Here is an 11,743-nt window from a genome sequence, read left to right as displayed (position 1 = left end):
CTGTGAAATCAGGGTCTTCTATTATTAAAACATTCAAAAATTGTATTCTATATTTATTCATAATATTTACGTATATATTTAAGTATTTTAAAATTACATTGTCCATTTATTTTAAGATTCTCCCCCAAAGATATGTACATGTGTAGTTTAAAAAGTCAAGTTCAGCTACAGGGTTGATTAACACAAAGCAGCGGTCTGCAGACCCTCCCTCCCCACCCCCGATTCCTCCTCCTCAGGGATGAGCACCGAGAGCCAAGTGTTAGCTGTTTCTTCGTCTCCACATTTCTCAACTGCACGCAGACTCGGCCACTGCTCGGCTTTTTCAGCTTTAAACGTAGCCGATGAGTTCGAGGTGTGGAAGAGGAGGTCAGGTTCTCTTATCTGCACCTGCGTCCTCTGCTGTAGCTACGGTCAGTTTATTTTAGATTCGTTCAGTAACCACAGCTGAATGGAATGTTATTGAGCCATAAAAGGAATAGAAATTGTGACCCACACTGCAGCATGGATGAACCTCGAAAGCGTCGTGCTAAGTGAAATAATCCAGATGCAGAGGGACAGATATTGCATGATTCCACGTACATGAAACATGCAGAATAGGCAAATTCGGAGAGACGGAGAGGGGATTAGAGGTTATCAGGGGCCGGGTACGGGGAGAGGATTGGAGATGGAGTTACTGCTCAGTGGTTACAGGGTTTCTATTTGGGGTGGAGAGAACGTTTTGGAAGCAGCTCAGATGTTTGCACAAAACTGAAATGTACTTAATGACAGTGGAATTGTATAGACCTTGAATGTGGCAACTTTTATGTTACATGTATTTTATCACAACAAATAAGTAAATCACTTAATAAACAGTATTAGCTTGCGTTAAGACTAAATATTCCTGTGACGCCTGAGTGGGCTCAGTAGGTTAAGCATCTGACTTTGGTTCAGGTCAGGATCTTGCAGCTCGTGGGTTTGAGCCCTGTGTCAGGCTCTGTGCTGACAGCTCAGGGCCTGGAGCCTGTTTCAGATTCTGTATCTCCCCCTTTCTCTGCCCCTCCTCAACTCATGCTCTGTCTCTCTCTGTCTCTCAACAATGAATGGACATTAAACAAAATAAAAAATTAGACTGTAAATATTCTTTTTGAATTTCCTTTTTTGTGCAGTTGTGTTTTCCAGTATTAGTAAAGGTCTTTTTCCCCCTTTACTGGACAGCAGGCTCCTACCTAGAGTCACAAGTCTCTTCTCTAGACATTGGCCAGGGGGTCAATGATTTTGCTCTTCCCCAGGAACCTTCTAGTCCCTCTTCTCTGGGCTTTTGACACCAGATTTGCTGAATGGTAGCTCCTGACACAGCGTGCCAGGAGGTAAAGTCTTCAGCCAGCTTCCCGCCCCCCCCACTACTGAAGCAGAGCCAGGCCCGGGGGCACCTGTGCAGGGAATCTGGGGAGGGTCTGGAGAAGCTTCCCAGCAGGCAGGAGGCGGCTGGGGCAAGGGCAGAGGCAAGAGGGGGGCTGGAACGTGGGAGAGCACTTGGCGCTCCTGTTCCATAGATAGGCTTTCACTTTCTCCTATTTAAAAAAATGTTTTTAATGTTTTTTATTTATTTTTGAGAAACAGAAAGAGACAGCATGAGCAGGGGAAGGGCAGAGAGAGAGGGAGACACAGAATCTGAAGCAGGTTCTAGGCTCTTAGCTAGCTGTCAGCACAGAGCCCGACGTGGGGCTTGAACTCACGAATCGTGAGATCATGACCTGAGCCGAAGCCGGACACCCAACCGACTGAGCCACCCAGGTGCCCCAACTTTCTCCTGTTTTATAGTGTGATCCAGCCCTTAGCTGGGCGTGGGGGTGGGGTGGGGGTGTCCCTGCATGTCTGGCAGGCAAGTTGCTTGGCCATATGAAGCGCAGCAAGAATTTGGGGTCTGGTGGCTTCTTATCTGGCCTTTCCACCGGTCCTCTTTGCCGCCCCATCTGCACGCCCCTTTTGGACGGCTCCGGGCCCCTCCATCCCTGGGCTGATCTGGGTTCTGTGGGGTGAGCCACCTCAGATGGGTCTTCTCGGGTGTCTGTCCGTCCTTACCTGCCCCTCCTTTCCCTCTCTCTTCCTTTTCTGTGATCGAGATCCTTCCCGTCCCTATACTTTAAGTCCAGCGGGAATTTGATCAGGAGCCAGCAGCCTGTGTTCGATCAGCCACCTTTAACTATAAAGTTCCACAATTTCAATTTCATGGTATTCCTCAATGGGCTAGGATTGACACATATCAGCACAGTAAACATTGCCGTTAAACACAGTCAACACTGACAGTTCTATTTAGGGGGAAATCATTCTCTGCTTCGACGTACTGAACAGGTGACATTGTGAATGTCACTATTTGTGGCGAATTTCAAACATCTAGGAGATGGAATGGAGGTTTGGCATGAAGAGCATGGCCTGGGTTTTACATCCCAGCTCCGTGCCTTTCTGCTGGATGTCCTCGGGTGACTTACCCTCTCTGAGCCACAGGAGGGAGGGTGTAGGTTTCCCAGAGGTGAAGCTTGTGAGGCACTCAGTCCCCTCCGGCCACCATGAGTAACTCCGCCCCAGGCTGGTCACTTTGCTGACCCCACAAAGCAAGCCGTGGGCCTTCTTGGCTTCGAGTCTTTGCTCGCACAGTTTATGTTCCTTGGCTGCAGTGATCCCCCTCAATCTTCTCCCAGGCCTTCGTAACCGTTATTATTAAGTTTTAATAAACTCTTTGGATGTATTTGAGATTTTGACAGAACATTCAAAAATAGCACAGGGAACTTCCGCATACCCTTATCCACTTCCCCCCTAAATGTCTTACATAACTACAGCCTGTTTGTCAAAGCCAAGAAATTAACACTGGTACATTACTGTTCCTTACACCCCAGACTTTCAGTTGGATTTCACCGTTTTTTCCCCACTGATGCCCTTCCTGTGTTCCCCGGAACCAATCTGGGAGGCATGCTGCATTTGGAGTGTCCTGTTTTGTAGTGTAGTCCGTAAGAGAGGAAGGTGTGCTTCTCATTCAGAGCCCTACCGTGGAAGCATCATGTACGCAGACTTGGTTTTGAACCTGCCAGCTTTTGCTGTGCTGCTGGGGGGAAATTATCTTCTGACTTCCACAACTCCTTGCGTCCCTCCCTCTAAGGCAGTCATGGGCTATAGGTTCCAGTTTTTAAGGTTTATTTTGGTTTGGAAGTTCTGATGAATCCTCCAGAGAAAAACGTTCTCTCCTGTTGATGAATTGCCAAAGATTTCCTAGTGCTGGGTTTTCTTGGAGCAGCTGATGTCCCAATGGTGGGGAATACCCATGGGATCGATTGCATTTGATTATTGCTAAAACGGATTCATCCCAGGCTGTGGTCGTGGGATGCCTTGCCTGGGGCTGAGGGAGGCACTAACTTTAATTTTGTCTTTACTCTGTGGCCCTTAGAATTTCTTAAAAGAGCCGTAGGTCAGTGGAGGTGGGGGAGGGGTGGGGCTGGCTTGGTGTGGGGGAGGGTACAGTCAGTTTTGGATTCTTATATCAGCTCGCTCTGGGGCTTTGCGAAAGCCACTGGATCCCTTCGGCTCTCAGTTTTCCCACCTGCTAAATGAAGCATTTGGACTGGGCAGCCTCCCCAAAACCCCTTTCAACTCTAAGAGTGCAGTTTTATTAGGAGATTCTATTCAATGGATTATCTGTGACGCTCGGAAAATTCTATACAATCTTCTTTCCACACCTGAGAAAAACTCCATTACTTTAAACTCATCCAGTGTTTGTCCAAGGACTGAAGACATTTGAGTATGAGCCTATAAGGTACTTAATTTGGAAGGTAATTTAGGTAGTAGACTAACATTTAGTTAGTAGACTAAAAAATGAGTGTTGAATCACTTCCCGATTATACTTTCTTTTGATTTCTTTGCCCCCTTCGCTCCCCTTCACTAGCAAGGATAACAGAAGTTTCATTTGGACCAACCCATATTGAAGAGCTGTTCTGCCCAGAACTGCCCAGGTCTGTGGTGCTAGGGACATAAAAGATGCTTGTAGGGTGGCCCTAATCCTAGTCCCGGGGGAATATGGATGCAAATAATGAATCTGGTGTGTTGGAAAGGGGCCACCCTGGAGGAGGGGTAGGCAGCGAGATGGGGGCGAGGGTGGGAGCCTGCTGAATGCGGGCGGGCTCATGGAAGAATCCAGGAGCAGTAACTTGATACTTAACATCTTGCCCAGAACTAGGTTGGTGTGGTATATGCATCACACCGTGTAATTCTGAAGACAAGTCTTGTTACATAGTAGCGTTGCTGCTATTTGCTCAAAACTACTGCAGAGAGTTTAGGTTATTTGCTTAGGCTACCTGACTACTCAGTGGCTGAGCCAAGATGCAGATTTGAACCGGATTCTAAATCCTGCGTTTTCCCGTCCTTTATATACGGGATATGGGGTAAAGGGTTTTGGATCCTTGAAGAAAGGGCCATGAGAGGTAGGTTTCAGTGTTTTGGCATTTTTGCAGGTGGAAGCGCTTGGACCAAGGCAGGGGGGCTGGAGGGTTCAGCTGACAGGGTCTGTAGCGCACGATCATTACACTAATGATCTGACGGTCGGGGCAAGCCCAACTGTTTGTTTTTTTAATTGAGATAAAATCCACATAACATTAATCATTTTATAGGGCACAAGTCAGTGGCATTTAGCATGTTCACAATGTTGTGCAAACACCACCTCTGTCTAGTTCCAAATATTTTCATCACCCCCAAGGAGGACCCTGTACCCATGAGGCAGTTGTCCCCCCCTCCCCCATTTCCTGTCCCCACTGTCCCCTGTCAATCACTAATGTGTTGTGTGTCCAGGATTTACCTGTTCTGGATATTCCGTGTAAATGGAATCATATATATTACGTGACCTTTTCCCATCTGGCCTATTTCACTTTGCGTAATTCATATCTTTGAGGTTCACCGATACTGTAGTATGGACCCAGCGCTCCACTCTTCGTGGCTGAAAAGCACTCCATCAGCTCTTAATGGACCTTTTTCTGGGGCTGTTCCCATCTTTTGTCTATGACGGGCAAGGTCAACATCTCCTTTTTTTACAATTAAGTCATGTTACCCATCCATTGATTCGTCCCTCTGTGCAGTGGAAGCTCAGGTCAGCCGGGACGGAGACGCGGCAGGAAGCATGTCAAGAAGCGAGGAGGGCGGCTTGCCCTCAGTTGCGGGAAGAAGGGAAGAGCACACACAGCTTCTCCAGCATCAGCTGTCAAGGTCAGGGCACCAAGCCCTGCAGTAGACCTACCAAACCAGCCAGGCATTTAAAATACATTAAAAAAATGTATTTCCTCCTTAGTTCTTTGCAGGAGGTGTTGTTATGGAAATGCTCACTCCCTTGAGGTTCTTGGATTTTTAGCACAAAATTGGGCTGCTTTGTCCGTTTTAGCAACATCTGGCTTGGAGGGTGGGGTTCACAGAAGCTTTCCCAAGGCACATTTGACTGATTGGGTTTTACAATTTCTTTTTGGCAATAAAGGGGCAAAAGAGGACTGGGGGAACAGTGAGGTGCCTGCCATGTGCCCTGGGACCTGATTCTGCGTGCCTTTGATAGACAAAGATGGAAAGAGGAAGGTACCCCTCGTCTGTTCTCGGGCTTTATCCGATCTCTCCAGAGCTGGTGCCGCCAGACCAGTTTTTGCCTTTATGCGCAGGTTTGCATCAGTAGGAAGGCTTTTGGGGTCTGTCATCCTTGGTCCTAAAGGGACTGGCTGCCAGGGACTTTCCTGTGGAGCCTATTACCTGAAGTTTTGAGCCCTCTCCTTGGTAACCTGTCCCTTCCAGGCCCTGCTTCTTAGGGGTAACCGAGTCGGTTAGGTAAACTGCGTCCTGCTTCTCTATCAGCTAGTCAATGTCACTGTGTCCAGATTAAAAACCACTAAACATTTAAAGGCACTTTCAGGCCTTTGGGGGAACCATTAAATAGGGCTTCTCTGCTGTCCCGCAGTTGCACTCTTGGGTGTTTACCTGAATGAGCTGAAAAGTTATGTCTGCACATAAACCTGCCCGTGACACCTAGGGCAGCTTTATTCATCGTCACCAAGACTTGGAAGCTGCCAGGATGCCCCTCTGTAGGTGAATGTGTAGGAAATGGTGGTCCGTTCAGACGTGGGAATATTGCTCAGAACTAAAAAGAAGCGGGGCTGGACTCTCAACCCGTGAGAAGGCAGAGACGGGGGCGCCTGGGTGACCCAGTCAGCGGAGCGTCCACTCTTGATTTCAGCTCAGGTCATCATCTCACGGTTCGTGAGTTCCAGCCCCGCACTGGGCTCTGCGCTGACGGGGCGGAGCCTGCTTGGGATTCTCTGTCTCCCTCTCTTTCTCTCTCTCTCTCTTTGTCCCTCCTCTGCTTGAATGCATGTATGCTCGCTTTGCTCTTTCAAAATAAATAAGATTTTTAAAAATTTTATTTTAAAGAAGACACAGAGGAATCTTAAAAGCATATCATTAAGTGAAAGAATCCAATCCAAAAAGGCTATAGACTGTGTGATTCTATCTGTATGACATTCTGGAAAAGGTAAAACTATGGAGACAATAAAAAGATCGGGGGTCTCCAGGGGCTGGGAGGAGGGAAGGACGGGTAGGCTGAGCACACAGGATTTTGAGGGCCGTGAAACTACTCTCTTCAATACCAGAGGAGTGGACACTGACTTCATGTGTTTGTACAAACCCATAGGACGTATAGGACCAAGACTGGTCTCAGATGTAAACTGTGGACTTTGGACGATAATGTATCAATGTGTAACAGCTATGTCTGGCGTATCAATGTGTAACAACCAGGTCCGGTGTGAGAGGTTGATCGTGGGAAGGTTGTGCACGGAGTGGGGACTTCTCTGCACTTTCTGCTCTATTTTGCTGTGAATCTGTAACTGCTCCAAAAAAATATGAACCCCTGCCTTCCTACGCTGTAGTAGTTTCTTGTTGCCGCTATAAGAAACTACCACAAATGTGGTGGCTTAAAACAACACAAACATGGGATCTGAAAAGTGCTAGAGGTCAGAGGTCAGGAGTCCAAAATGGATACAGTCAAGTGTTCTCAGGTGCATTCCTTCTGGAGGCGCTGGGGGGGGGGAGGGGGGGAGCCTGTTGCCTTGCCTTTTCTACTTTCTAGGGGCCACCTGTCTTTCTTGGTTCACGACTTTTTCTCCATCATCAAGCCTGCCCTGACTGATGGCCTCTGCTCTTGTCAGAGCATATCTTCTCTGTGACTCTAAGTTGTTTGTTTTTTAATGTTTATTTTTGACACAGAGAGAGAGAGAGAGAGAGAGAGAAAGAGAAAGAGAAAGACAGAATCTGAAGCAGGCTCCAGGCTCTGAGCTGTCAGCACAGAGCCCGACGCAGGGCTCGAACTCACGAACTGTGACATCATGACTTGAGCCAAAGTTGGACACTTAGCCGACTGAGCCACCCAGGCACTCTCTGACTCTTCTTGTTGTCTCACGAGAACCCTGTGATCACATTGGCTCCGTCCAGATCATCCAGCACAATCTCCCCATCTCAAGATCCTTAACTTAATCACAACTACAGAGTCCCTTAAGGTTTTGGGGATTGGGATGTGGCCGCCTTTGGGGGGGGGGCACTGTTTTGTCCACCACATCTGCCCTCTAAATGACTTTTCTTGGGGCCTTGTGGTCACTTGGGACAGGTCACCCAATACTATCTCATCATAGTTCTCTGGTACTTTTCTAGTTTATGTGGGCGGCAGGGAGTCTGGTGAGGAAAGGAAGTGAAGGAAGTCTTGTTGGGTCCTGCATGTAACTGGAAGGATGAAGAACAGTGGTTCCCAAGGCGGGGCCCACCTCAATCATCTGGACTGCTTTTCTGTCTCCAGATTCTGGCATACCCCTACCTTGAGGGGCACATCTCTTCTGTCCTACCTGGTGTCACTTGTCCACGGTGACATTTTGTATTTCTCATGTGGAGGGAGGGACAGAGGAAAGGTTGGCACAGAGTGCTGCTGAGGGGTGGAAAGGAGCTTAGGCAGAGGCAGGCGGACTTTGTGGAAGAGAGGTCGGGGAGCTGAGGCCGAGGGAGTGCCCCTGACCCGTGGCACCGACAAGGATAGGATGTGGGGAGGGATTGAAGGACGAGATGACCGGCCTTCCTGATGGCGCCATTTTAGAGTTGCCAGTGGTGGGGCTGTATGGAAGGCTCCAGAACGTGCAAGGAAAGAGGTTACTGGACAGGTGTATGCAGAGCCTCCTTGGTGTGGGGTTCACCACGGACTGCAGCTCTCTAGGGCTATTGAATTCTAAGCCAGTGAGGCAGCAGTCTGGGATGTGTTGGGCTGTGGCATGGAGAAGGAGCCCACAAGCTTCCTTGGATAGTTTCTTGGAGCTGAACTGATAAGACATTTTCTTTCTTTCTGGAAGTTTCTGAGGCAGATACAAATTTCTGGGGGTGGCACTAAGACTCTTGCTGGGAGAATCAGGCCCAGAGCAATTGACCGTATGTGGATGGTTGTTGGCAGAAGAGAATTACTTTCTGCATGGATTTGTTCTTTATTGTTGCTTTTGTAATTCCTGGTTCTGTCACTCCGAGTGTTATTTTGGAGACGGGTGATGCAGATTTTTTTTTTTTTAAGGCAAGGCATAATTAAATCATTTTTAGAAACCCATTCAGCATTCTGCATGTCAGTGATGACTGTCATTTGGTTACGATGGGTAGTGGGTGTACCTTCGCCAAGAAGGTGTCACAGCGTCTATAAGCGTAAACGCACGGATGGGCGTTTGATTCGGTAAACACTGGAGAAGCTTTATCAAATTGACCTCGCTGACGTTTGGGTTCAGCTTCGTTTTTCTCTTTCCTTCCATGTTTCTGCCCTCATCGTGGTGATTAGGTCCTACTTGTTCAGGTCAGGATCTGCCGTTTATTGGCTGTGTGCCCTTGCGCAAATTCTTATTACTTCTAGATTCAATGTCTTTATCTACAGACAGCAGTAGAAAACAGCATCTGCCTCCCAGGGTTGTGGCAATGATGGAATAAGATATCAAAGATGTATTTCCCTGGAAATAGTAGGCGATCAATAAGTATTAGTTTCCTTCTTTCCTTTCAGAGATAACAAAGTTGGCAAGCTGATATTGATGAGTGTTGTCCTCAAATATTTCAAAGGCTGCCACCTGTCAAAGAGGAGAGATACCTTCTTTGGTGCCTCAGAGGGCAGCCCTAGAAAGCTAACAGGTAAAAATGGAAGGGAGAGAGATATGTGTGTCACACATCTCCTGTGACAACCCAAAATGTCTCCAGACTTCGTCAAATGTCCCCTGGAAGGTACGGTTGCCCATGGTTGAGAGCCCCTGAATCAGAGGCTAGATGACAGCACCTAGGACCCCATCCTCCGAAGGTCAGTGCCAGCCTGCCCCATGTTGAGTTCCTATGACATTAGTTATTAGTTCCAGGCATTCTGGTGGTGGCTTTTTGGTTTGAGATAGTACCTACCACGGCAGAGGAAAGGCCCAACCCATGTGTGGGGTTCCGTTTGGGCCACAGAGAGCAGCTGAAGTCTGCACTTGAAACACCTTCTGTGTGGTTGGTTTAACGGTTTGTTCACCGTGGTTTTGCAGGTCATGTTAGCGGCTTCCTATTGGTCCCTCCTGGCCCCAGCAGTGGAGATGGCCACATCCTCTGGGGGCTTCGGCGCCTTCGCCTTCTTCCCTGTGGCCATTGGCTTCACCCTTGGAGCTGCTTTTGTCTACCTGGCCGACCTCCTGATGCCTCATTTGGTGAGTACTGCTCTTCAGACTTGACACATTCATTCGTGTCTTTGTTGAGCAGCCAGTGATATCGCGATGGATATTTCAAGTCATCTAGGGCTTTTACCTAGAGGCGTTGAATTGTGACTTGTTTTTTTTCTTCCTAAAAGAAAATAAGCTCTTGGTAAAATGACTAATCATCCCCTTGGTTACATTTTGGTGAGTTCAGATTTTAAATGTCAGATTTCATTACAAATATAGAAGATTGCTGACGTCGTACTGTGTGGCACCGTGTCTGTGAGCGCCCGAGAAACTGGGAGGAGTGCGTGAGTGTGATCGTGGTTTTGACCTTAAGGAGCGTACACTTCTGTCAAGGAGATGACGACGTACCCGACTGCAGCATAAGACCATCAGCAAAGCATCACATCGACGGGGGCTTATTAACAGGAGGACGAAGTGGAGAGATTGGATAGCAGGGCTCTGAGTTTAAACTCACTTTTCCCATTTGCTGGTTGTGTGTCCCTCAGCTCCAGTTTTCCTTCCTATAGCTTCCGGATAACGCCCTTTAGGGGGCTGCAAAGTAAAACATTTAAAAATCTAAAAAGACACCAGAATTGGGGGGAGGGGAGCCAGGATGTTGGGCTTTTTTGGCAAACTAGGGCTGGTGGGCTGTGTTTGGGGGATGAGCATGTACTTAGTCAAATGTAGTAGCATGGTCTGAACCGCAGCCTGAAATCTGGCCGTGATCACTGAACAGAGAGAGCCAAGGTCAGGCCAGGAGCTGGTAACTGAATGCCATTGGGTAAAACCAAGTAGTCTGCCTATCCTGTTGTCGGTGGAGAAGGGTCAATGTCAATAAGAACCCAGTACCGGATGCTGTGTCCCAACCAGTGGAGAGGTAGGTGGGAGTCCCCTGTGAGATCTGAGCTGGTGCTTGGAGTCTTTGCCCACCCAGAAGGGGGGTGAAGGAAGGACCCTCTAGGGGAGAATGAAGTGGAAGGTTATTTCTTCTGTTGGATCCTGATGAGCCAGGGTCAGGTCAGGCTCCCTGGAGTCCACAGGGCATCTGTCCCACGAGGTACTCTGACATTCTCTTCCCTGCCTACCTGCCTTCTGTCTTGCCTTCAATTCCTCACCAGAGAAAGAGAAGGAAGAGTTCTTTTTTTTAAATTTTTTAATGTTTTATTTATTTTTGATACCGAGAGAGACAGAGCATGAGAGGGGGAGGGGCAGAGAGAGAAGGAGACACAGAACCGGAAGCAGGCTCCAGGTTCTGAGCTAGCTGTCAGTACAGAGCCCGACGCAGGGCTCGAACCCACGAACGTGAGATCTGACCTGAGCCGAAGCCGGAGGCTTAACTGACTGAGCCACCCAGGCGCCCCAAGGAAGAGTTCTTGGGAACTGGGCCCCGGGGCTGATCAGAAGCTGATGACTCATGTCCCAGCAGGACCAGCCTCTGGACCAGATGGCTGGATGGAGAGTCGTGATATTGTCTTGGAGGAAAGACCATGTGTCTTTTTTTTTTCTTTTTAATCACGAGCTTGAATGTCCGTGTCACTGTCTGCCCCCTCAGACCCTTGGCTTCCCGGTTGTTCATTATATCTGCATGATAATGACTTTAAGAAGTCTTCCATATGGGTGGCCACCATCTGCTCTCAGATCCACCCTAGAAATGTGTGAACTTGCTGTTGGGAGGTGTTCTCCTTGCTCTGGCCCGAAGGTCTGAGAGCCAATGGCCTGAACTGTTGGAACAACAGAGCAAGGGCTGGCCCAGCGGTTCCGCACGGCCCCTGCTGGGTCTCATTCTGCCCTTCATCCCTGGGCCCAACTGGGCTTCCAAGACCGTGTCTTGTTGGGGGCTCTTTGCACTCATGAAGGGCCCCTGCTCACTGGTACTGGGCACGGGCACGAGGCCCCAGCGGTATTTTATCAGCTGTCTGAATGTGGGAACTTTCTCTGGGCAGTGTAAACAGTCACTGGATAATTTGTACCGGGGAGCAGCACATTTTTTTTTTAACATTTTGCATGATGTTTGTTCTCATATA

The 11,743-nt window shown here is 48.4% G+C and overlaps 1 protein-coding gene across 7 annotated transcripts in view; it reads left to right on the top strand.

Annotated features, from left to right (window-relative positions):
• Positions 1 to 11,743, top strand: part of SLC39A11 (solute carrier family 39 member 11) — a 353,304-nt gene that overhangs the window by 53,767 nt on the left and 287,794 nt on the right. For 5 of the 7 annotated variants that reach the window (XM_029927486.1, XM_029927488.1, XM_029927483.1 and 2 more), the window contains one exon: positions 9,570 to 9,728. The exons of 1 other annotated variant lie outside the window; for it this stretch is intronic. In XM_029927486.1, the coding sequence (XP_029783346.1) occupies positions 9,570 to 9,728 (159 nt within the window). Of the gene's footprint in view, positions 1 to 9,152; positions 9,187 to 9,569; positions 9,729 to 11,743 lie in introns of those variants that run through there. One more of the 7 variants, XM_029927489.1, reaches the window with a different exon arrangement.

The sequence above is a fragment of the Suricata suricatta genome, chromosome 17 (genome assembly GCF_006229205.1).
Source record: "Suricata suricatta isolate VVHF042 chromosome 17, meerkat_22Aug2017_6uvM2_HiC, whole genome shotgun sequence".
NCBI lineage: Eukaryota > Metazoa > Chordata > Mammalia > Carnivora > Herpestidae > Suricata > Suricata suricatta.
Note: the sequence above shows the minus strand (reverse complement) of the source record. Positions and strands in the feature narration are given on the sequence as shown.